The 25124-nt window shown below is 39.9% G+C and overlaps 1 protein-coding gene across 5 annotated transcripts in view; it reads left to right on the plus strand.

The window, feature by feature from the left end:
- Window positions 1–744: 744 nt before the first annotated feature.
- The window catches only part of ATXN7L1 (ataxin 7 like 1), a 113581-nt gene continuing 89201 nt past the window's right edge, over window positions 745–25124 (plus strand). For 3 of the 5 annotated variants that reach the window (XM_071733941.1, XM_071733944.1, XM_071733943.1), the window contains exons 1-2: window positions 746–1024; window positions 1548–1616. In XM_071733941.1, coding sequence (XP_071590042.1) covers window positions 910–1024; window positions 1548–1616 — 184 coding nt within the window. In that variant the 5' untranslated portion in view covers window positions 746–909. Of the gene's footprint in view, window positions 1025–1547; window positions 1617–25124 lie in introns of all 5 variants that reach the window. The other 2 variants (XM_071733942.1, XM_071733940.1) reach the window with 2 other exon arrangements.

Consider the following 25124-nt stretch of genomic DNA (forward strand, 5'->3'; position numbering starts at 1 on the left):
TTTCGCAAATTAGGTACAGAGTACAAAAATTTTCACAGTAGTGTTGTTTTCTGTTCTTATCTCAAAGGAGAAATAAACCAAAAACGACACAGTCCTAGAATTAAATGAAAAGCATGTATATGCTGCAGGTGATGTATATAGAGAAAAACCTCGATATTTGATAGAAGCGGGACCTATGAGCTCAGAGCTGTTGCGCCGGAGCCTGAAACACCAAAATAAGAAAAAACGCATTTGTAAACTGCCGAAACCTGTACTCAAACACAGATTAGGCAGCATTTGGACAACAAAATGGCTGTGGCTGTGGTTATAGGTAGTCCACAGGAGCGCAGCTGGAAGAAGTCGGGGGGAGGGGGAGTCCCGGGGCTGTTTTCCGGGCCGCGCTGGGGCCGTGCCGCTATTACCGAAATGCGACCCAGGGACTTACTGCGGGGCGCTGCCAGACGCGGGGCGCTGAGCCCTGGGTCGCGCAACGCCAGCGGCTGCCTTCCCGGCGAGGCTCTTCGGCCACCGGATCCGCTCGGCTCCGCCGGGCCGGGCCGGGCCGGGCCGGGCCGAGCCGGGCCGAGCCGAGCCGAGGCAGGCGGCGGCGCTGCGCGGGGACGCGGAGGGGCAGCACGCGGCGCGGTGCGGGGGCAGCGCGGGTGCGGGGCCCCCCTCGGGGCGAGCGGCAGGCCCGGCTGCCGGCGGCGTCGCGGGGCGCAGGCGCGGGGGGCACGGGCATGCGCGCTGGGCGACGGGGAGCCCGATCTGATAGGGAGCAGGGGCTGACACTACCCCCGTGTGGGCGGCGGAACGTCCCGAGGATGACGTGCGGCGTTCTCGAATCCCGTGTCTCGCTCGCTCGCTCGCCGCCGCCGCCGCCGAAGGAAACGGGAAAAGCAACAAGGAGGCAGGAGCAGGCGCGGCGCCATGGCGGCCCTGGAGCGGCCCGTGCCCAGTCCCGAGGCGTTCCTGGGCCAGCCCTGGGCCGCCTGGGTGCGGGAGGCCGCCCCCCCGCACGCGCACGGCGCCGCCCCCCCGCACAGTAAGGGCAGGGACCGGCCCGCGGCTCGGCACGCCGCTCCCCTCCCCCGGAGCGCACGCAACGGCGGCGGGGCCAGGGGCCGGGGGCCCGGCCGGGCTCCCCCCTCCCCCCCTTCTCCGCTCCTCCCGGGGCCGCGCCGCGCGGCGGGAGGTGCCGCCCCCCCGGGCGCTCAGCTGACGCGCCGAGCCCCCGGTGCCATGTGTGCGGGAGGCGCTGGCGCACGCCGCGCTGTGCCGCTGCCCGGGCTCCGCCGCTGGGCCGGCGCCGCGGTGGGGGGAAGGGGGCGAGGGGGAGGATGCGCGACGCGGAGGGGCTGGAGGATGCTGCGGGGAGGGGGGCCGGAGGGTGCTGCCGCGGGGGGCCCGGCGGTTCCGCTCCCTGGTAGATGCTCCGACCATTGTGCTTTTGCTGTTGCAAAGAGAAACACTGCTCACCTCCTCACCTCTCCTCCTCCCCCCGCGCCAAACAATAAATGCACACCTCTGGGCTCTCGGCGCTTCCTGACTCTGCTTCTCTTCTGCAGGTGTAGATCTAGAAGAGACTGGAAAGGAGGGTGGAAAAAGCAGGGAGGTTATGAGGCTTAATAAAGAAGGTAAGTGGATAGTGCTGGCACACCTCTCTACCTGTCTGTCTCTTGGTGGCTGTGGATGACTGTGGTTTGGCCTTGACAGGGTAGTCTAATAGCATGTGGATCTTACTGCTCTGAAGAGTGTTGCAGGGCTGGAGACACACAGATGACTGTCACTGTGGTGACTGTGTCAACTTCTTTTGAAGTATGACTAGCACAGGTGTATGTGTGTGACTGACAGACATGGTAGAACATAAGGCAATTTGAAGTCAAAAGACAGCTACACACCAGTGGCCATATTGAATTTTTTTTGAGGACCCTGGCCCTTGGTGTAACATTTCACTTACTTCACTTATATGGTGAAGATAACCATATAGACACGTGCATCAACTTTAAACTTGTATTATCATTGGCGACTGTAGTGAAAAATGTTTTCACTCTTGGAGAGAAAAGGTGCCTTACGAACTTTGAGTTCGTTCACGTTAGCTCATGTCACATTTTATGCTTTTATTCTCACCGCTGAGCGTGACTTACAGTCAGCTGGGTGGCCAGTGTCTAATATTATCATATGTTAGGCTAAGCCACACGTATTATGCAAAGCCAAATATAATAGGTAAATTGGGCCAAAAGTTTTTCTGGTACCATAGTTATGAACAGGCAAATTCCAGGCTAAATGGTATTTGCTAATACACCATTCCTGACACAGTTCTGTCAGTCGCAGGAGGAGAAACTTGAGTGGTGGGTGTTAGCAAATCATATTGACACGTTTTGTTTGTGACGTGTGTCCTTAACATCTTGGATGTATTTTCATGTAGCTTTCTGTTTATTCTTGTTCTGTTAAGACAGCAGTGTACATATACAACCTTTCTCTCATGAAAAGTATTTCTTGACATCAGTTCATAACCAACAGTCCTATCATAGTGAAACTTCCATGTGGCTTACTGATGCTGAGACATATCCTGCTATTACCTGTAATGTCATATTCGGAAATTATGTTAAGTTTCTCATTATATTATAGTTGTCATCACACGTGGTTTTTTTGAACATCTTGGCAGCTTAAAGGTATCTTATGTTTTCCAAACAAGCTCTTTAAAAAGAATTAATTATTCAGTAATGTAGATATGTGTGATAAATTATAAAACTGCATAGAGTACACATTAAATATAACTATTTAAAAGACCATAAAACCTTCCTTTTGGAAGACCTTTGTAGAGTTGACAAGCTTAATTTCGTTCGTCTTGATTCTTCCATGCCTGAACTTCTCTATTTTGCCACCCCCAAAAGAAGTCGGAAGCAGAACTGAGATTTTTCGTGTAGTATATTTATAGGTAAAAGGTTGAAGGCTCAAGCAATTTGGATGCCTATCAGTAAGGTTGAGTGTACACTTGATTCAAAATCAATCACACAAACATCTTGCTACTGAAGCTTGGCCTTCATAAGGAGCTTAGTTTGTTGAGATTAAATGTTTTATGCCTGGAAGTTCTTTAACACAAATTTGTACTTTAAGCTTACTTGAGATGTAAAGTTTGAAGCTCACCCCTACTCCTTAGTCATACCTAACAGGCACATTTCTTCCTAGAACGATTCAGTTTAGGTTATCAGATGTTGTCTCTAGTTGGTTGTTTATGGAGGGTTAGAGAATCTGTCTAAGGAGCTCTTTGGCAACTGACTTTAGAAAAATTTTATCAAAACAAAGTATAGTTTCATTGCTGACATTATAATAGTGACAAGTGTGAAGCACTTATTAGCTTTATAGTACTTGCATTGTAAAACAGCTTAAAAAACCAAAATTGACTGTTAAATTATAAAATAAAAAGCTTTAGGAATTTTATTGCTTCCAAGTAGCAACTTGCTTTGGATCACTTCAAACTTTAATGAAGTTTGAATAAATTAGTATGTGTTGAAATATTTCTAGTGCACTCATTTAAGCAGTCTGTTAATATAGGTGTTTGCACCACACCCATCTATGTGTCTGAACACCCACTGTAAATCTTCCTTGAGTCTCACTATCCTTATTAATAAACATAGGGAGATATTTGGAGAGTTAGATGGGTCTGCCGAGAGCATTTCTCTTGTACTTGCAGAAGAGCTTGTGTGTTTGTTCTGATCTTACACACATCTGTTGTATGATGTGTTGACTTTTTCTTTGCTTTGTTTGCAGACAAGGGTTGTGGCCATGGTATGTCTTAATATCAAACCCACCTAATTTTTCTTTGCAATCTTATCTGTTTGAGTGGGCCTTCATATGGTGTTTGTGGTGCCATATTATAAGCAGTGTCTTAAAAAAAATCAGACTTTATGTGTATAAGGTAACTTGAGGACTACAGATGGGCAGATTTTATGTATTAAAAATTACCATCCTGACTGATAAAGATAGTGTACAACCTGATCTTGTCACATTTAATTCTGGTAGTGTTTGGCTGTGATTTTCAGCTTTAGTTGATACGACCAAATTTACATGTCTGTTCCTGTGTAAGGAGTCAAGTGAAAGTCTTTGTGGAGAACACGGTATGGGGAAGGAGTGAGGAGATGGTCATCTCCTCCAGACCATGACAAAGGGGTTCACTTGAGTTTTGTAGAAAAAAATTAAGTTGGGTGTCAAAAAGTGCTGCTAACTAGCTTCATCCTGTGCTAACTAGCTTCATCCCTGTGTCACTGCCTCCTTTCTGTTTGGGTGCTGTATGTGTTTGGAGTGATGGGCTGCCCTTGCTCCTCTTGTTGGCCCAGACAAGGATCTGGGAGGCAGCATTCCCTGGTGACAACAGGGAGAAACACTGCCAAATCTCTGCCTGCCATAGTGGCTGATACTTCTTAGCACATCCCTCGGCAAAAGAATCTCAGTCGGGCTGGGATGATCATTTCTGTAATGCAAGAGGTGCACTGAGGCAACATGCTCCCTCTGTCTCACCTTTAGGGCAGAAGTAAAGACATAGGATTGTTATCTGCTGCTTTCTTTTATTCTACAGTGTGTGTGTAGACAGCACAGAATCAGAGAAATTTCCTGGATGTTTGTTCAGTTTTGTAGATAGAATTGCTTTTTGCATGCTAATACTTACTTCACGTTTTTCTTTAGCAAATGCAGTTACGTCCATGGCTGACTTTTAGTGATGTAGATTTTTGGAGAGGAGATTGCAAAGGTGCAAGTGTTCACAAAAAATGAAAAATGTTATGCATAAATGTTTGTGCCAAATGAAAACTCAGGAAGCAGAAACTTTATTGTGTAACTTATCTAACAAATCACAACCAACTGGCTTAGCTGAAAGGGGGTGAGGGGTGGGAGTATCAGAATGTGAGCAGCATTTTGAATTTTATTGAAATTTTAAAAAATGGAGTAGGTTATATGAAGAACTGGAGGTTTCCTGGTAGGCAGCACTCATAATAGGAGGAGTCTATATTTTTTTGACAATTTGTGTCTTGTGAAACATCAGGATATCCTGAGGTAGATACAGTAATCTTTTACTATCAGTCATAACCTGTAACTGAATTTAGGTTAATTTTGGAGGGATATGTTTTACTTTATACAAAATATAGTAGAAAAATGTGATTTGTTTGTTTGTTTTACGCACAGAACTCTTTATTATTAATCGGTTAGAAAATGTGCAAGCATTAAATGCTGAGGGTCTTTCCAGGTAGTCAGAAGCTGTAAAGGAGCAAAAGATACCCTCTGGATCTTTGTGAACTACAGCAGGGTTAAATATGACCTATGGGATTTAGATCTGTATCTGAGTACTTGGTGTCATAGTCAACTTCAGTTTCTCAGTTCAGTGGGTTTGTATTACTGAGGTTTCAATCTGATGATGTGTCTGTTTTTTCTTAGATAAACTTTTCACTAACCATACAGACTCATTATTATTTAGCATTAAAGATGTTACGTGAACAACTCTATCCTGTTTTTCTGATTTTGTGCAAAAAATCAGTGTTTTTTATCATTATTGCACAGCCCCAAACTTGACCATTTTACTTGATTACACACATAAACTTGAGATTAAATCTGTTGGATAGTTGTTTACAATATATTTTTCTTATTTCAACTTCCACATAAATATCTGTTGGAAAGCTTTTTAGTAAATCATTTGTTAACATTGGAACAAAGTTGAAGGGATACTGATTAGTTTTTATTTCACCAATTTTTTTATTCTTCAGAAAAATGTCTTGATGATTTTGTCATTCTTCATGGAAAAATAAGAATTTAAGGAACTTCAGTGATGGTAGGAAACACTTCATGGGGAAAAAAGGTTGTAGTATACAGCATTCTAGTTTATGAAAAGAAAGAGGAAGAGAACTAAAATTATTTACTAGGAGATTGTGAAAGAAGAAAAGATAAAAGCAGCTGGTTAATGTAAGCACAGGGATTGGAGCTGAGTTTTAAAAAAATTTTTGTTGTTGTTTACTAGTGGTTTGCCTATGGCGCTGTTTGCCTTCTTTAAAAACGTATCAAATAAAAACTTAAGAATAAAACAGTCTTATTTTTCTTAGCTGCCTTCATCTTTCACTTTTTGTGGTGGTAGAGTGTTGGATAGGTCTGAGAGGGAAAGAAAATTATAACAAAGTTTCAAACAAATACCCCGAGAGAAAGATGTGAGATTATTTAATTTAAACCACCTTAGTTGGTGGTGGTTTTGTAGTCAGCAAAAGAGAAGGGTGAATGTTGTATAATTTTCTTTCTTTTCCCTGTAAGTTAATATGGTCTTCCAGAGGTAGTGGTTCTTAACCTGTTGTAATAGTCAGGTAGGCCTCAATGAGTGAAAGAACTGAGGACTGGCAGGCTACAAAACTGTAGCTGTGTTCAAGGAAAACTTTTTCTTACCATTCTTATCTTTATGCTGGGATTAAAAATAGTGAGCAAAGGTCCCCATGGGGATTTTCTTTAGGATAAGAAATGACAGTGGGATTGAATTCTGCTGTGCATTCTGGTGTTTAAATGCCTGATCAGTTCAATATATGATATCTGACTGATTTTTTTAATTATTTTTTTTCCCATGGACAGCTTCTGCAGGGGAGTGGCTCCTGGTTGTGGCTGTCACCTCATTTAATGTGTGTGAAGGAATGGTGACAGAGAAAGATTGAAATACTATATATTATAGTGCACAGAAATTTAGCCAGAATTGTAGTCTATCCTCATGTTTCCAGTTATTATGTGAATCCTGTCCTTTAGTTCATGAGCCCACACATTGGATAAGAAGAGTGGAGTCATGCTGGAGCTCTCTGATCAGACATTCTGTGTCTTGAATCAGGATTTTGATGTTTCTAGGTGTGTATCTAAAACTGTTGTTCTATAAATTACTTGTTTAAAAATCTGGTTTTGTTAGGTGGCAAATATCTTGGTGGATGTGAGGTGCTATTTCTCCCAGTGTTTGTGCAACAGTTATTCTGAGGAGGTTAGATCTTCTGCAATTTAAGTTACCTCTTTAGAATGAATGCCCGTGGGAAAACCACGTGTGGGTTTTCTGTCAACTGACAGCACTGTCACAAACATCTGTCTGTGGCATTCCTTATACTTCTTGTAATTTATAACAGAACTGGAAAAAGAGGGAAATTACATGTTAGAGTGTACTCTAAGCCCTCTTGTCACCATAGAAAGTGGAATGATTTCTTGTATCTAATTTTTGAGATATAAAGACACATGTGTGTTTTCTTGTTATCTGCCTCTATATGTGATTAATAGTTTATAGATGAAATGTAGGTTTCCGTCTGTAAAAAACAAACAAAAAAACTACTCTAGAGCCAAACCATTTCCACTGAGAAATTGAGTAATTTCCTTGAAATGAGCCTTTTGCTCTTACTTAATTAAAAATTAGGACATTATCAGGTTGGTTTAGCTTTGGGAAAAAAATATTAGCCATTTAACCAAGGCTGAGGTGTATGAGATGGAAATAGGGGCAAATCCTAGAGAATACGTGTTTTAAGGCATTTTTTTTTAAGTTGTGCATCACTGGAGTTCTGCAGGCACAAAGAATAAGTTTCTGGCAGTCCTAGTGAAAGATCTGATTTATAACACTGTATGCTTTGCTAAGAAAGATCATCTTCTGTCAAAGTAGTGTGTCAATATGAGTATTTCTAAGAGTTAACTCTACCATAAGGTTATATGAATGCTACAATGACTTTTTATTAAAAATAATTCTGGGATAACTAGCAAGAAGGATTTATAGTTGATATGGGAGTGGATTAAGTTACTAAATCTCTCTGTGTTTGAAGTTCAACTTGGTGCAGAAGTTCTTCAGCTTCTCCTTAAAAAAGCTGATGGTGCAGGATGCCAGGTGAGGCTGGTGTCTCTAGGTAATGATACAGTAAGGGTGTTAGAGATCTCTCAGCAAGTCCATTGCAAGAAGTCTTTGATGGTTCTTTTGCTGGATAAGAAAGATGCTATATGGGTAAATTGATCCATTTTTAAATCATAATGATGCACAGTTGTGAAAGCTCACTCAGGTTGGAGAGGGAATACAACAGTTAATTTATACTGATGTGGAGCAGAAGAGAACCAGCTATTGCATGTGTCATTTCTCTTTTTCTTTTTTGTGTCCCTTTCTGTGATTGAATGTTGATGACTTTAAGGGAGTAGTTTTGTCTTAACTTGTGGCACTTATTAAAAGTTATGCTTGAAAGCCACTGATGTTGCTGGAGAAGTGAGCTTTCTGATTGCTGTTCGTCTTCTACTCAGTAGAAATAGACATTTGTTCCTTCTGAAATATGGAGTTTATTATTCAGCAATTTCCTTTCATATTTTATTATGTTATAATAATGCAACTCTTAAACCCAACACATCTTCCTATTTGTCTGTATTCTTGTCAGCAGTAAGAATTTAGAATTTTTTTGTCTTGCTGCTTTTTGGTTTCTGTGTGCATGTATTTATAAAATGTGTGGTGTTTGGCAAAAATATAAGTAGGGTTTTCCCAGATCAGAAAGAGCATCAGACAGAAGTAGCAAAGAACTCAAAGTCATAAGTTCCAGGTTCTGCACAAGCTGCTGGTACCAATGCACAGCTAGTACAGTTTCAGTTAATCCCCAGGCCCCTCCTGAATCATCTGTAAAACGGAAGCAGTTGTATTGTGACAGAGCTGCACACAGTACACAAGGGGTTTAGACTTGCTTCCCTTTCCGTTCCCGTGGAGCAGGTGTTCAGCAGAAGAGACAGAAGGGTGACTGATAAAGTAACATCAAGACGTAAGAATGACCAGCAAAGGACAAGAATTCATGGGGTTTGGTTCTGTGTGGTGATCTTTGCAGTGCTCTTTTCTTTGTTTGTTTTAATTTTTTTTCATAATGTACAGTGTTTGATGTTTTCTGTCCAGTCGTTCTTTCTCTTCCTTTTCCTACTGCAGGGAGTTAGACACAGGGGGCGGGCAGAGGCTGGGAATTTGAAGTTATTTTTGGGTTGAGCACTGTTAGTATCCTATAAGTAATAGGTGTTGACAAGGTTGTTGCATCAAAATTGTCTTCTGTAGCTAAAGAAAACAGGATGGACTGGGCCTCTCCAGTGGCAGGATAAGGTGACTTAAGCTTGTCAGTGTTCTGAGCTGAAATGGTCAGAGTGAATGTAAAGACAGCAGTGTAAATCATCATGTGTATTCATCTTTGAATCTCTGATACATAATATAGTCTTGAGTGGTCTTCAGGCTGGTCACTTGTGATTGTCCAGATTAGATAGATTATAAGGCAGTAGTTAGCGTATCCAGTTATTTTTAAACTGATTTTAACTGTGTCTCATTGAGGCAGAAGGCTACTGCAGATTTAAATCTGAAAAGTTTATTGGACCCATACCACCAAAAAAACCACAGAGAGCCAAAACCGTGTTTGTTTGGGTTTGATAATGGAGACAGTCAGAGGACAATGATCTGGATGAATATAAGTAATTCGTCTGTTACTGCCATGATTAGAGAGGCAGTACTATTTGCATGATCTTAATGCCTAGCAGCCTCGTTAGAGACTAGATGCCACTGTGCAGGATCCCAGCACAGGGAGGAAGGGTGCATGCATGTGTGTGTTGTGGAATTGTGCTGCAGAGAACTAATTTTGTAATATATGACAAAACAGGAGTTTTAATATTGGCAAATAAAAGTCCTTGGTTTCTCAATATGATAGGTGGTAGATTTTAGCCTAAGGTAAAGTGGCTTCCTTAGAACTGTGTCAAGGAAAGCTTTAAGGTGAAGTTTGGAGGGCAGTGAAGTGGTTTTGCAAAAGCTTGGAAGATATCCTTACACAAGTGTGGAAGTTGGTCTGAATGAAAACGCAGAATGGTTGTTAGAAACTGAGGATACTGACATCATAAGTCAACTATAAATGTGAATGAGTGACAGCAAGTAGGGAGTGAACAGTATTGTATAGAGGAGCCTGGAAAACAAGATGAGGCATTCCCCAGCACTGGATGCTTGCAAGATTCCGCTGGACAGGTTGCTGGGCCTTCTCATCTAAACCATGTTCATACCTAGAAGGGCCAGAGCAGGTGATCCTTGAGGTCTTTTCCAACCTGGCATTCTTTGATTCTGTGATTTCCATCATTTAGTGTTGGAATTGAGAATTCTGCATAGAAAGATGCAGAGAGAGTTATGGGGGATCAGTATGACAGTATAGAAGAAATAACTTTTGGAACAGGGTGAACAAGCAGGATAATTTTTGTTAAGACCATAAAATTAGAAGATATTAGTAACAGATGTTAGATGGAGGCCTGGACAAACCTTTAGCTCTTAAGATGTTTAGAGAAGACTTTGTCCTAAGGATGCCAGACAGGAAGAATCATTTAGATACAGATATAGCCTGAATGAACGGATCAAGAGGGAAGTTATTGTCGAAGATGTCATAGTATTTCATATCTCAATGAAGGGCAAGGTGATAATGCTCTCCACGGTGATCAAGAGAGGAAGTTGAGAAAAGAGGGTGGGAGAGGTGAGATCTGAATTCTGTTCTAGATGTATTGAGCTGAAGCTGACAGCTACTAAGTGACAAGAAGTGTCAGAAAGATAGACTGAGGTTTTTTGTTTGAGACCTGTCTCTTAAGGAGCTGAGTTTGTGGATGAAATTTCCGGACATAAGGGAAGGGGCTAAAGATGTAGCTCAGTGGAGCCCTACTAGAAGACATGGGAGGAATAAGGAGTTTCCCATTGACCTGTGGAAGGGTTGGAGCAGGAAAGGGAAGCAGGAGACTGTAGAGTCATAGAAAGCAGAAGAGGAGAATGAATGCTTCAAAAGGAGAAATGAATTTAATTTTTATAACAATGCACAAAGGTTATGGATGATGGAAATTATGAACTTATCTTGATGTTGCGAAGATAAAAGATGTTTAGACATTTCAGTGAAAATGGTTTCAGGGGGGTGCAAGGGACACCTTGCCGAAGGTAGTTTGGGCTGAGTTGGAGACAAATTAAGGGTGTAATTTATTATAAAACAGTTCACAGTGAGATTAGATGTGAAAGGGGAGGAAGAGAAGTAAGGGGTCAGAGGTATATTTCCAAACATAGGAAAGACTGCCTGGCTGTCCTCCTGTTGTGTCAGAGCAAGAGGAGAAAGGAGACCTGAGGTGTAGGGTGATGTAAGTGCGGCAAGTGGAAAGAGTAGGACAGATGTGTTTTCTATTTGTGGTACAAGAAAGAAGGGAGAGCTGTAAAGGAAGAGAACAGGAGTGGGAAGGGGGAGTGTGAAATGATTACTATGTTTTCTGGCTTTTTCTTGGAATAAATATTTGCATTCTATTGTGGAAAAAGAAATGGATACAAGAGAAAAGATTTGAGGAGTGAGTCAAAAGTAGGAGGAAAAAAGGCTGAAATTGCAGGTGTGGGATCAGCTCAACTAGAGGAGAGCTTAGTAAGCAGCAGGAGAGCAAGAGAAAATGTGCAATAACCTCATTTTCAGACTGGTTTCCTTTTCTACACGTTCTGGGACAGGTAGAATAAAGTGAAGGAAATGGGTGTTTAAGATGATCATGGGTTCAGGATTGGTCGAAGTGGACCTAGTTGTGGAAAGGAGAAGCAAAAGCCCTGAAGGGTGGAAACAAAAAGCAAAAAAAATAGTGTGTCATTGTGAAAGAGGGGTGAAGTCCTTGGTATCGGGAACAATGAGCAGTGCTGAGAGAGTGAATTGATTCCATTCAGTATATGCCAGGTCATCCATTGGGTCAAGTTCTTGGATGAAAGATTCTTTTGGAGATGACCGGAGAGGAGACTGCTGGCAGTTTGTGCTCTCTGACAACCCCATGCTTGAATTTATAATGTGCTTTTGAGAAAGTTCAAAGTTTTTAAGAAGAGCAGCATTTTGGAGAAATCCAGAGAATATTGTCTTTCCTTTATGGAGAGAGAGGAGTGTGTAAACCATGGCTGTGCCAGCAAAAGGCTTCTATGCTTTGGTGGCTGGTTCTGTCTCATTGCATGATTGACATGAAAGTAGTTTTCTTGCTGGTTTCTAACTGGGTAATTCTGTCCTTTGCAGCGAATGTTAAGTAGACAATATGTCTATGATCTCTCACATACTGATACTGACTTGTGTGTCCTGCTTTCAGAGCTGAGACAAGGTCATAGAATTACATTATCATGGACTGTGTTCCAGCTAATGTTATACCACACAAGATACAAAATCCCAAGCACAGTGCTGCAGTAATCATGGTTGTATGGCTTTTATTTGTCTTGAAGGACAAAGCAAGCTTGTTGCTGTCTACATGCTACACACAGGAATGCTTTTATAATAGAGAAATTTTTTTTTCTTAAAAAAATAAGTGATTTTTTAGGTGTTATATGGAATCGCTGTCATTCATGATGCAGGCTCCTCAGTGCTTAAAATGTTAATCTCAGGTTTTTACATCGCTTTAGTTTATCTAAAGATCAAGTGAAGAATGCTGCAGAAAAGACTTGTTTGCTCACGAATGGAATATTGAGCTGATCCTCTGATTTGGAAAGTTTTATCCATTACCTTGTCTGCCTTTCCCAAGCAACTTTCTGCCTGTCCCTGTATATTATCAGTGTTTGGTCATGCCAACAGCTTATTCATGTTGGCTTGCACATGGCTTGCATTACTGAGAAAAAGAAAAATCTTCCTGTTTTCTCTTTAGAATCTCTCATAATTTTCTGAGCACAATCAGTTATGTGGTTCTGATCTGTATTCACGCTTTTGTTTTATTTTTGGCTTTTTATAAGGTTTAGAGAACCCTGGGCAGTTACACTAGAATAATGAATTCATGGTAGTGGAAAAATACAAGCACAAATGGGAGAAAAAATGTTTAAGCTCTTGCAATTGTGGTGAGTGGTATGTACAGCACTTTTTGTAAAGTTTTTGTACAGTCTGTGTTTGGTGTAGATTTTCTTCAGCTACTCACATAAGTCACAACACACTGGACATGAAACTTCCTAAACCTTGTAGAGGTACCTGAAAGAGGTAAAGCAACTTCACGTATTTTTTCATTTCTTGTTCACCAGAAAAAAATATTCTTGACTGCATCTCTGAAGGAGGGAATGCTACAAGTTTTATTTTTCAGCATTTATTATTGTTTCCAACTTTCCAAAATACCTGTCACTATAATGACTGTTTTCCAAGCTCTTTGGCATAGCAAAGATAAGCATGTCATATTGTTAACCTTTATCACTTTCCTGGAAGATAAGAGTTTATCCCAGTTTTTGTTTGTGTAGTTTTGGGATTGGGTTTTTTTATTGTTTTGAGGTTTTTTGTTTGTTTATTTTTTTAAAATTCTTTTTATTAAGCATGTATTTTAAAGAGTTCTAAAGAGCAGCCAATGTGTTCAAGGGATATATAATATAAAAGTGTTAGTTTTAAAAATCAGTATGGTTTATATTTTGGAGAATTTACAACACATTTCAGACAAAGCCATAAGCAGCGGATGTTGCAAAGACAAAAATCAGTCTATGAATGTTGAAAACTTTCATGCAGGCAGCTATTTTAAGGAGGACTTTGAAGGAGGTAGAGAATAATTAATTACTGTGGAGGAAGGAGGCATCAAAGCTGATAGTACAGCCCACAGGAAAGTAGTGTACAGAACAGATTTCTAGTGAAAGCAGTTTATTTTTAAAAATAAACTCCCTGTTTTGTTAATATTTTTTTACTGTCTTGGAGCTGGAAAGCAAAACTAATTGTAATTGCCAAACTGCAAAAGTAACATAAATATTGAAAGATAAATCTTAATCTTCCTTAACTTGTTCCCTAATGTTCCCTAAACATGCCCTCTGTTCTCCAAATACTTAACTATTGCCTTTTTATTAGACTTCAGCTTTGTCTGTTCTCCTAAATGGTGCCCTGATTTTTATATTAGGCAAAAAATTAAGAGAAACTAACACATAGTGTATGCAACAGCATTTATCATTCTTTAATACTCCTCCTATTTCTGTATTAGTTCTTTTATGTCCATTGTGTGTATATTGCAGAATCAGAGGGTAAATGACATGCAAAATTGTAAGCAGCTTTGACTCTTGTTATGGAATTTCAACTTTAGAGTCAGCATGTTCTGTCCAAATTCCTCTGAAATTTGATTTTATTTCAGGACAATGTGGCTTTTCGTGGCAGTTTTCTGAGGGACCCTGTACAAGCAGAGTGCCATGAAAACTATACAGAACAAGTGCTTGTTGATTTTAATACTATGAGGTTGTGAGAGAGACTTACCCTGTATTCAAAATCATGTATTAAAGTTGTTCTGGGTAATAATTGGACATTGTATGTGTATCTAGAGGAAGGATATGAAATGTGATTCATGCCTACAGCCCACCTGTCAGTGTGAGGAGAGGCAAAGGGAGGAAGTGAATGGGAAGAAATCATGAGAATAAACAGGTTGACTACTGATCATGTTTATAGATCAACTTTTACTGGAAAATGGCCCAAAGTGTTCTACCAGCTATGTGCAGAAATTAATCCATTTGTCACTGGAAAAGGGCACAAGCATTTCTGAATGCAAATATGGCTGCTGCTGAAAGACTAATCCTACCTGTGCTGGAATTAAATAAAAGAATGCTGAAAACCTTATATGTGTACTCATAGGGTGTAATCCAGTCCTCTGTTTATCTCTTTCCAAAAGATGATGTTCCCATTGGCACCAAATTTTGCTCATTAAAGTTAATCGGTCATCAAAGACTGCCATCTTTTGAAATGCATTATTTGAGTTAATCTTTCTACCAAAAAACAGTGACCCAAATCAAGCTTATGAGAATAAGTCAGTTCTTGTTATAGCAAAAAACCACAGTACTTAACTGTATTTTAGCAAGTCACCACAAATACCAGTATGATGCTTTTCCATAGTTTTAAAATTGTTTAGAAGTAGAATTTGATATTACTGTTCCAAAAGCCAGTTTCTGCTCCTTTACTGTGCAAACATCACCAGCAGCATCGTCTTTTCTGCACCTGCTCTGCCAGCAAGGACCATGTATTCTTTGCCAGATATGATAGGATATGATATTATAACCTCTATTTTTGAATTTTTTGGTGGCTTCCTTTTTGTTCTGTTCATGGAAATGGTAATCTGAGATGCTTCATGATTTTACTTGGTTTCTGTTTTCATCCAAAAGATAGGAAGGGAAACTAACTGGTGATACAGTAGTAATTGAAGATTATAACTGGCAATTAATTTTCACTGCATGGGTAGATTTATAACATTAGCAAATCCTCCATGACTAGCCTGCAGCTCTGCCTTTTGTCTGGTAGAGCACTGCATCTAGCCTGAAGCAATCTTTCATTGTGCTCACTGGATTTTGCTGAAAATAAAATCTGCTGTGGCCACCCAGCACCTCAAGAGGTGAATATACAAGTGAGCATCAGAATGCTGTAGTGCAAAATAAGAGTGGTGAGTTTATTGATGGTTTAAATAGTGGTTTAAAGAGGTAGTTTTAAATTAGGTAACGAATACGTGATTGCAATGTAATCTTTTCCTCTGCAGTTTTTTTATTGTAAAATACAGGCAGTGAATTCACATGTTCCATCATATAAAGAGGTGTGCAATAGGATTAAGGAAATATATATTTTTTTCTTTGTTAAAAAATGGAAGTAAATTGGTCAGGGTCCATTCTGAATTTCTTGTGTTAGGAAGAACTTATATTTAGAATATAAGTAGGGGCAGAAGAATTACCTTAAAGGGTCGATTAATTTAAGTATTACTCCCTGTGCAAAGCAATCTTGAAGAAGGCTGAGAGGGCACAACTGGGAGAGTAGGAGGGATGTGAACGCTACTGGTTTTAACACAGCTTTATTGATATACTGTATCCCAGTTCTGATGTGCACATCAGGTGTTGGGAAAACTGGAAGGAGTTCAGAAAAATCTGCATTAATGTGAGGTCAGATAATCAGCTTTGGAATGGAAGATTTAAGAAGCTCAATCTATTTAGTTTATCAACAGACGGTAGAGGCTACCTGATAAGTCTGTAAGTACTTAGGGTGAAGGTATCTGACAGTTAGATGGTTCTTTGTCAGACAGATTAAGGGGATTCGCATGGCTGAAAGCTGAAGCTAGATCAGTTCAGACGAGAAATAAGGTGTAGTTTTCTAATGATACAATTAAATAAGAACATCTTATCAAGGGATGTAGTAGACTTTTCTTTACGCAAAGTCCTTGCATAATGCTCTGGTGCTTTCCCAGGAAGGATACTTTCCACAGCCAGAAAGCTTGGGTTTGAAGCTAGAGTAGTGTGATAAAATTCCATGGTCTGTTTTAACATAGAAATTCAGTACAGATAATAAGGAAGCTTTTTGTTCTTAATTCCTCTCTAAATTTCATACATTTTAAATGCTTCTTTTGTAAAAAGACAAGTTCCTGTGAAAGATGAGGTGATCGCAGCAAAAAGGCAGCTTTCTAGTAGGATGAATGAGAAGGGACTATCCTGTACCACTTTCCGTTCTCCCTTTCTATTTTCCTGTTCATCAAACCTGCAAATATCCCTCTGATAATCTAAGCACAACTTAATCATTTACTAGTACAATTTTTAGCCATCTCAAAAGCATTGTAGATAGTTTGTGCTGTCTCCCTCTAAGTTTATGTAACCAATAACTGGGCCCAAGCACCTTCTTTGGCTTTACTTTATTTGCAAAGCAAAGCAACCTTTGTTAACACTTTTCCTAGTGCTGCCTTCTTGTCCATGGATTTATGAGGACATAGCAGGTCAATCTTCATGGTAATGTAAGAGGCTTTGTAATTTCTTATGAACTATGTGAGAACTCTTGTTGTCCTGGTTTTGCAAAAGAAATGGTAGGAATCTGTTGAAGGACTTTAGCACTTGCATAATTTAATTTGCCTATGTTGTAAAATCATAACCAGTCTAAATGAAAGTGTCACTTTTTCTCTTGGTTATGCCCACAGTAGGGCCAAACAATACTTCAGCTTACATGAGAGGTGTTTTAAGGGCATGTAACGACAGGACAAGGGGTAATAGCTTTAAAATGGAAGAGGGTAGATTTAGGTTAGGCATCAGGAAGAAATTCTTTCCTGTGAAGATGGTGAGAACACTGGAACAGGGAAGCTGGGGATGCTTCATCCCTGGAAGTGTTCAAGGCTGGGTTGGATGGGGCTTTGAGCAGCTTGGTCTAGTTTCCCTGCCCACGATAGGGGGTTGGACCTAGGTGTTCTTTAAGGTCCCTTCCAGCCCAGGCCATTCTCTGTTCCTGTGTCATGTGTGTTAAAGGAAGTCCCTAACCTACTTTAAGCAAAAACAAACTTTCAGAAGTTTCCTCGGTGCTGCTGATCCTGTAACTCTCGTAAGCAGTGTATACAAATTAAGTATAAAGCAAATGTGTTGTATCTCAAGTTTATAAATCTCTCTTACCCCCTTACCAGTATTACTGACTCCAAAAACCTGTAAAAGAAAGCAGCATGAATTGTGGTTCTAAAAAAACCATATGCAATAGTGTTTATTTTTTAAATGAAATGTTAGGAGTTTGGGCTTATAGACCCAACAAAAACTAAAGAATTTCTGGACTGCAAAATATAGGGGTTTTTGGTTTGTTGGGTTATTTCCCTGCAGTTAGAGAAGCTAAAGCAAACTGTAGTTTGGAAGGTGAGGTTTGCAAATGTGTGTCAGTGTGTGTTGTCTTCTATAGCCATGTGAATTCTCTGTGCTCTTTCTGGTCAGATATATACTGGGTCATGCATTTATTGTGCTACATTGTAATAGTATCATGGGGAGGTTCTTAAGGTCCACAGGATCTGTATCTTCCTATTTCATGTTTTTGCCTGTGACAAGGTGGCACAGCTTGACAGGTGTGTCTGATCCATCAGTCCTTAGCTGAGTAGTTCCAGGTTATTTAGGAGTTTACACTTGAAGTCTCCTTTGGTGTATTGCCTGTGTAGTGAGCTGGACTGAATGTTGTGAATGGATGTCCCTGTCATGGTCTGCTCACCGTGTAGATTCCTCTATCCATGATTCCACAAATATTGGATTAGGCCAGGACCTGCTGTTAGGCAGGTGTTCTCTGCAGAATACTAACAACCATGCTAACATCAAGGAGATGATTGCTCTACTTAACCTTCTCAGCATCCTTTAATCCATACCTACATTGAGGTAAATTTTATTCGAGCCTATGGCAAATACAACAACAAAAGATGGTATTTGCTTTGACATAAGGCTCTAAAAAGGGTAATTTCTGATCTGAAAGCAAGAATTCAAGGAGACTGATACCCTGCAGTAGGGACCAGTTCATTAAAAACTAGAGGGAACAGTCAGAGAAAGTTACTCTACCTGCATAGTGTGACCAGCAAAGGCAGTGGTTTGATGGGACTGTGTATTAGGCAGATCTGTCTCATTATTGCTGCCAGATAAAGATCTTTAAAACATATGGAAACTCCATTGTACTATAGAAAGCTTGGGGCTTCACCTTCCTATGAGGTACTTCCATCTCTCTGCATCTGATTGAACTGAAATTATATTTTCTTAATACCCATCACCTGCTGAGAGAGAACCACAAAAAACTGTGAGAAGGAAAAAAATGTTACTTGTACTTTAGTGACTTCAGGATGCTACAGGCAAGGTAGGTTCTGCAGTGTATACTGGGACACTTGAGATTGAGGCACTTGATGTTGATGTAGGAGCTTAAGGATGCAGAGAGCTGGTGCACAATCCTGACAGTTACATCAGGCCATCTTTTGAATTGTGTGCTGGCTAAAATAGCAGCAAAGTGTAGTACAAATATAGCTTTGCAGTCTGAAAAAGATAAAAAGTGCACAAACAGGCCACAAGGATGATCAGAGGGCTGAAGTCCCCTTTCCTATGAAGACAGACTGAGAGAGTTGGGGTTATTCAGTCTGGAGAGGAGAAGGCTCTGAGGAGACCTTATTGTAGCCTTCCAGTATCTGAAGGGGCTACAAGAAAACTGGGGGGGGACTTTTTGAGTCCTCTAGTGATAGGACTGGAGGGGTGAATTCCAATGAGAGGAGGGTAGATCTAGATGGGAAATTAGGAAGAACTTCTTCACCTTGAGGGTGATGAGACAGTGGAACAGGTTGCCCAGAGGTGGTGGAAGCCCCAGCCCTGGAAGTTTTTAAGGCCAGTCTGGATGGGGTCTGAGCAACCTGATTTAGTGGGAGGTGTCCCTGCCCATGGCAGGTAGGATGGAACTAGATGATTTTAAATGTCCCTTCCAACCCTGAAAATTCTATGATTCTATGTTTGCATTTAGGTTTCAGGATGTTTTTAAATAGCTGGTGATTCACAATTACCCTCTTCCAAGATATCAGTTATGTTCTCTCATTTGATGTCACAACTTCTATGGTGTGCTTGGGGTATTTGACCTAAATGAAACCTGTTTTTAATTTGTGATGTGTTGGAGAGTATTTGTTTTATTTGGCTATCTATGTTTTAATAATTTGAAAAATTGCAAGAAATCAGTGCTGTTACTGATAAGTCTCTCTTTTAAAAAGTTTTCTTGCTGTGTTTCTGCTGTCTCTTGTATAACAACTGGTTTTAGCAATGAAAAGTGTATATTATACACTCTAAAGTAGAATTAGTGTTTGGGAGTTGGTCAGTATGTTTCTGTATTATATAGCTGGTGTGTTTAGATGATCAATGTCCGTTGTCAGTATTTTAGTTGGGCTGTTCCCCTTGTCAGGAGGGATGGGTCCTTGAGAATTCTCTGATACTGCAGCAAAAATAACATTTACAAAAGAGCAAAACCTGCACCTTAGGATTTTTATAGATACAAAAACCTCTACATGGATACTGATTTGAAAGTGTAGTGCTTAAATAGTGTTCAGTGCCATTATCTAATATATTGGCTTGTATAGGTGTTGGAACAGTTAGCCCATGTATGCATTAGAATCTAGACTGTCTTCTGCACTGATCAGGCAACCTGTAGTTGACACCTGCTGTCAGTTAAGGATTGGTGATGGGTCCTGGTGTCTAGAGGTCTTCCCCTGTGTCCTGGGGGCAGTGCGTCTGGCTGGGCATTCATCGCTTTCATTTGGCATTACTGGTTTGCTCCTCTCTGCTTATCACCTTCTTCAAGAGTGTAACAGTAACCACAGGGAAAGGGGGTTCAGCAGAAAGTGAGATCTCTGATGTCTTGCTGTAATAAAATACCTAAACTCTGGAGCTTTTTTTTTTTTAATATAAAGGCAAATAAGATAAATATATTTCTGCATTTTTAAATTGTATCCTTCTTTTAAGGATATTATTTGGTTTATTTTAGTTTGAGTATAGGTTTAGCCTTTCAGAACCAGTGAACATGGCTTTAATGCTTTAGAACACTTGTCTAAAGCACTTGGCAGGCTGCTAATAAATTAAGCCTCTCAAGCTTTCTGTGAAGTGTCACAGAGAAACAGAAACATGGAGTGCCCAAGTGCCTTCCTCCAAACATGTAAGATAAATCTCCAGCTGTATTGCTGGAGTGCTTTGGTTAGATGCACCTTCAGTTGGAGGTTGTATGAGGTAGAGGTGAATGGAAAACAATAATAAAATTGCTACATGTAGTTGCAGCAACATTCCCCAGAGATCTGTATCTTGTTAGTTACAGTGTAGCTAGTTGCATCTTTACAGAGGCTACATCGCCTTTTGCCTCACTTTGAATAACTGTTGGTATTTTTCTGAAGAGGAGGATACTAGAAGCCTGGTTGCCTATGTGGGAACCTGCAGACTGAGGCCAGCTACAACTTTACACTGCTGCTAGCCAAGTTAAGTTTTAATTCTTTCTTTTTTTGAGGAGAGAAAAACTGCCTTTCCATATCTCTTCAGAGTGTGCCAATCTTACTGGGCTATCTTATGGAAGAGATGTTGTCATCAAAAGCATTGTGCTTTTTTATTGCTAGGTTTTGTGTGTGTTTGAAATTTTGCTGTATTTTCAGTCAAAGTTAGATATCTAGCAAAATCCAAGTCTCTGTCCAAACAGCACTGACAAACCTTGCCATGGAGTATATTATTTATGCAGGAGTATCTGTGGGCTGCACTCTACTAATGTGTGTATTGAAGCCTCCATTTAGAATCATGGGACTTTTTCCTCAGAATTTGCTCTTAGATCCAAGCAGCTGGCAGAGTATTGATTTGATGCTACTGTATTTGTTCCATAGCTTGAAGGAGGCTTTCCTTCACTTCATGTATCAGTTCATAGTTTGCTTTCTTTTTTTTTTTTTTTTTATGCGAGCAAACTGACTCAGAGTTGGTTTGTTCAGAGAGACAATCTGCAGCAAGGAACTTGCTGTTTTATGTATTACCTTCTTTTGGGTTTGACTTGCTCCTGGCATTTTCTGCCATAGGTTTGCTTTTAATTAGAGGGGTTTGGGCAGGTGAAAGTGCACAGAGGGCTAGAGGTGAGAGGAATTTACCCTGGAGAAGAAGGGTAGGGAAGAGGAGCAGGGGGGGATTTCACACTGTGGTAGAGATCTGGGAGTGTATCTTCTCGAGTCTCAGGGGATGTGTCCTGGCTAGTACCATGCCCTTTTCCCTAATTTACTTTATGTGGAAGTGCTTCAGATATGCCTGATGGTAATACTATGGGAGCTTGCAGATTGCCAGAATCTGTTTGAAGGAACCAAGAAGTGTGGTAAATGATTAAGTTTTTGTGTGCTTAGAGTGTCCCAAGTTTTGATGGTGTCTGGGCTACCAGTGGCTTTCAGTTCCCTTGGAATGTGTGTTCAGCACTCTGCATGACAAAATAGAGGGCAAAGTTTTCATTAACAGTGGAATAGCTCTCATTATGAATGATCTCGTTCGCCTTAGATATCCAAAAAACTTTCTTAAAAGTTCAGCACATTGACTATTTTGAAAATGAGAACATCTGTCTTTCATTTATGTTTGGAGGTTGTAAAATCTGGAAGTCTTCTGAATATAGTTGAAAGTCACACAGTCAAATCAGTGCATGTCACTTAAGGAGATCCTTATATAGTTGTACACAGATGTCATGATGGTTATGTAGTAATCCAGTCATTAAAATGTACATTTTTAAGCCTGGGTGTGTTTTTTCTGTAACTTTAATAAAGCGAAATGTGATTCCAGTATGTGAAATAAGTTGGTGACAGAACTGGAAAAAATAGTCCTGTATTATTTACAAACAAATATTTGTATGGAAGGAATGCTTTAAATCTTTTTTTGTATAGTATATCTTTTGGGTGGAATTTTAGCAGAGATTATTTTATTCACAATTTCATGAGCCATTTTGCAAGAAGTTTGACATTTGGTAATGCTCTGTTTCCACAGAGGAATAAAAGTCCTTGTAAGGTTATTGAAACATGCAGTTGTAAAGCACTTGTAAATTATCTTGGAATGTAAACAGTGATTGTGAGCTAGCTATGAGTATGTTATTTTAAGAACCGGGGCATGTTTTGATAATTAACTGGGCGTAAATGATTGCTAGTGATTTTTATTATATTACAATTTCTTTTTCATTATTGCTCCCTTTTTTTTTTTTCTCCCTTCCTTCTTTGACAAGGAGAGTTTTCATCTTTTAATTTTGGTGGCTACTCAAATGGCCAGCTTCTGAACTCTGGGTGGTAGATAATTGCAATATTCTCCTTTCTGTAAAAATGTAGTTCTTTGATGAAAGTAAACCTACCCACTTTGTGTACGTGCAGTTACAGACTAAGGTTTTGAATCCAGGTTTCCATCTTAGTTGTGTGCGTGTTTTCCATCAAAATTGTTAGCATGTTGAATTTGATGGCTGATGACTTTGATAGTGTTAGCCATAAAGTTCATCTGGTTCATGAAATGGAAACTACTTCCACTTCAGTGATAAAGAAAGAGATCTGTAATTACAAAGTTCTGATTTGTTTATAAAGAGTTTAGGATGATACAATTAGGAAGAAGAATCTCTTTTTTGTTATTGATGAACATAAAACTGTGTTGAGAAAATGTGGTAAAATTACAAGATTTTTAAAGTGATATTGCAAGTATCCTTCAAGTATTGCAAATATAGGTAATGAGTTTCAAAGTTATAAAGCAATATTTCAGACATTAAAAAACCTCATTAATCAGTAAAGAAATCGGTATGTAAGGTATCCAGACTGCCTCAACTGCTGTATAGTCAGTCATGCAATAACTATGCATCACTATGCATCCACTGTGCATACTACCTCGGAGTATGTGCTTCCATATATTTTTTTATGATATTTTTTTTACAGCTCTTGGTGTTTTTTACATTTCAATAGCATGTTGTTCTAATTAAAAATATTTCAGTTTTATGAACTACTAAGATTCTTGACTTTATAGTGCTTGCAATCAAGAGAAGTTTCAAGTGTGGCCATTTGACTCTGTTTAGGTATCAAATGTTTTACTGCAGTTGAACTTGGACACTTAAAAGAACAAATGCACTTTGAGGTATAAAACTGGTTTAGGAATCCTCTGCCTATGACAGAAGCTTTGAAGGTGTTCCATATTTTCATTAATGTTGTAAAACAAAACGTAGTCTGGGTTTAAGAGTTTTCCTTAGGCAGAGAGTTTCTATCATGAATGATTGGAAAAAAAATAAATGGCCTGTTTAGCCTTTTTTCTCTAGTAGCTACAGAATATCTTTTCTGTTGGAAAGGCTATTTGTGGTAATCTCAGAAAGAGGATGATATTTAATTGTAGATTAGATTAATACATCATTTACAGAAGCATTATTAAGAGGGAATTTAGATTAGCAAGTGGTGTCCCGTGCCATTCAGATACAGAATTCAACAAAACTCACATGTCTATTAAACCAGATATTCAGAATGAAGGTGCACATCACTAGTTTAGAGGGTTTGTGAGTGATACTCCAAATATGCACATTACAGATATACGTGGTCATTTCTTGTACTGTGCTGACTGAGATGTTAGTGCATACTGCAGTTTTTTCTATAGTCTGATACTTAATTTCACAGCCTCTTCTGGTTAGAATAGTGGCTCTCTCTGACTTTATGTTCATTTAGCTTTCATTAATTCCATGTACCACATAAATATCTTATCCAGATGCTGCCAAATCACATATATTAAGAGATGTGTAATAATGAATATACTTATTTTCTTGTGTGATGCCTGAATCAATAAATTTGAAAGTGTTTAATTAGGAGTTACAATGTACATAATTCCTCCTGGTGTGTGGGGAAAGACACGAGGAATTCAAGAAATTTGGCTGAAAGTTTTCCCAGTAGGCGATGAAGGAATGCAGAGTTTGACTCCTCCTTTGTCCACTGTCCTGCCTGTTGCATTGCCTGGTAATTAGTAACAGCCCTCCAAGCACCCATGCACTTACAGTAGATGGGGGTAAGATTTGCTCCTTGTAATAGCATGGACATTTTATGTGTTTAATGGGGTTGGTGAAAAGGTCTCTTAAGTGGTCTCCATCCATGAATCTTGATGACTTTTTATTGGTTTATGATGCTGGAGTTCACCTTAAATGTGTGGGACAAGGCAATGAACTTCTGCTTCTTCATCTCCTCTTTTCTTCTGTCTTCTCAAGGCACTCTCACTGCTGGAGCCAGGTGTGTGCCAGAGAATTAAGAATGTAAAGGTGTGTTTTGGACTCTATCTAGGAAACCTATTGTTCCAATGACCCTACAATTAGGTAAATCATGGAGTGCTAGGAGGAACAGCAGACTTGAGCAAAAGCTGAAAAAACATGTGAAAACACCTGGAGAATCAGTCTTTAAACAGAACTTGTTTTAACGGTTGTAGGATTAGCATAACCCTGTGACACTGTATGAAATAAATTCACAAGTGCTTTGCTACACCCATGTCCCCAGAAGAGTATAATACTAGAAGCAGTATTGCTTCTAAGCAAAGTTGACAGGCATTGGTCTGCAGTGTAGGAAGTATTGAGGGTTCCAGTGATGTTGGTGAACTGTTAGGTGTGAAAGGTTATTCTGAGAAGCTGGATGCTGATGGAAGCATCACTTCTGGATCCAGGTCATGTCAGCAAATATTGTTGCTGACCTTTCATGGTTTTCTGCTGAGAACCTGAGACAATAACTGGGCAGACCCATTTCCAGCAGCTTGCTATGATGTCATAGCAGTTTCTTTGAGTGTGTTCCTAGGTCGTTCCCAGCTCCCCAGTAAAAATATCTGAGCCCTTCATATCATAACCTCAGTCAAGTGTCAACAGCAATGAAGTTTCTGTGTCACCCCCTACAAGGGAACCAGACTCAAGGGACCACATTGAGAAGCAGGCTCGATACATCTAAAG

The sequence above is a fragment of the Heliangelus exortis genome, chromosome 1 (assembly GCF_036169615.1).
Source record: "Heliangelus exortis chromosome 1, bHelExo1.hap1, whole genome shotgun sequence".
Taxonomy (NCBI): Eukaryota; Metazoa; Chordata; class Aves; order Apodiformes; family Trochilidae; genus Heliangelus; species Heliangelus exortis.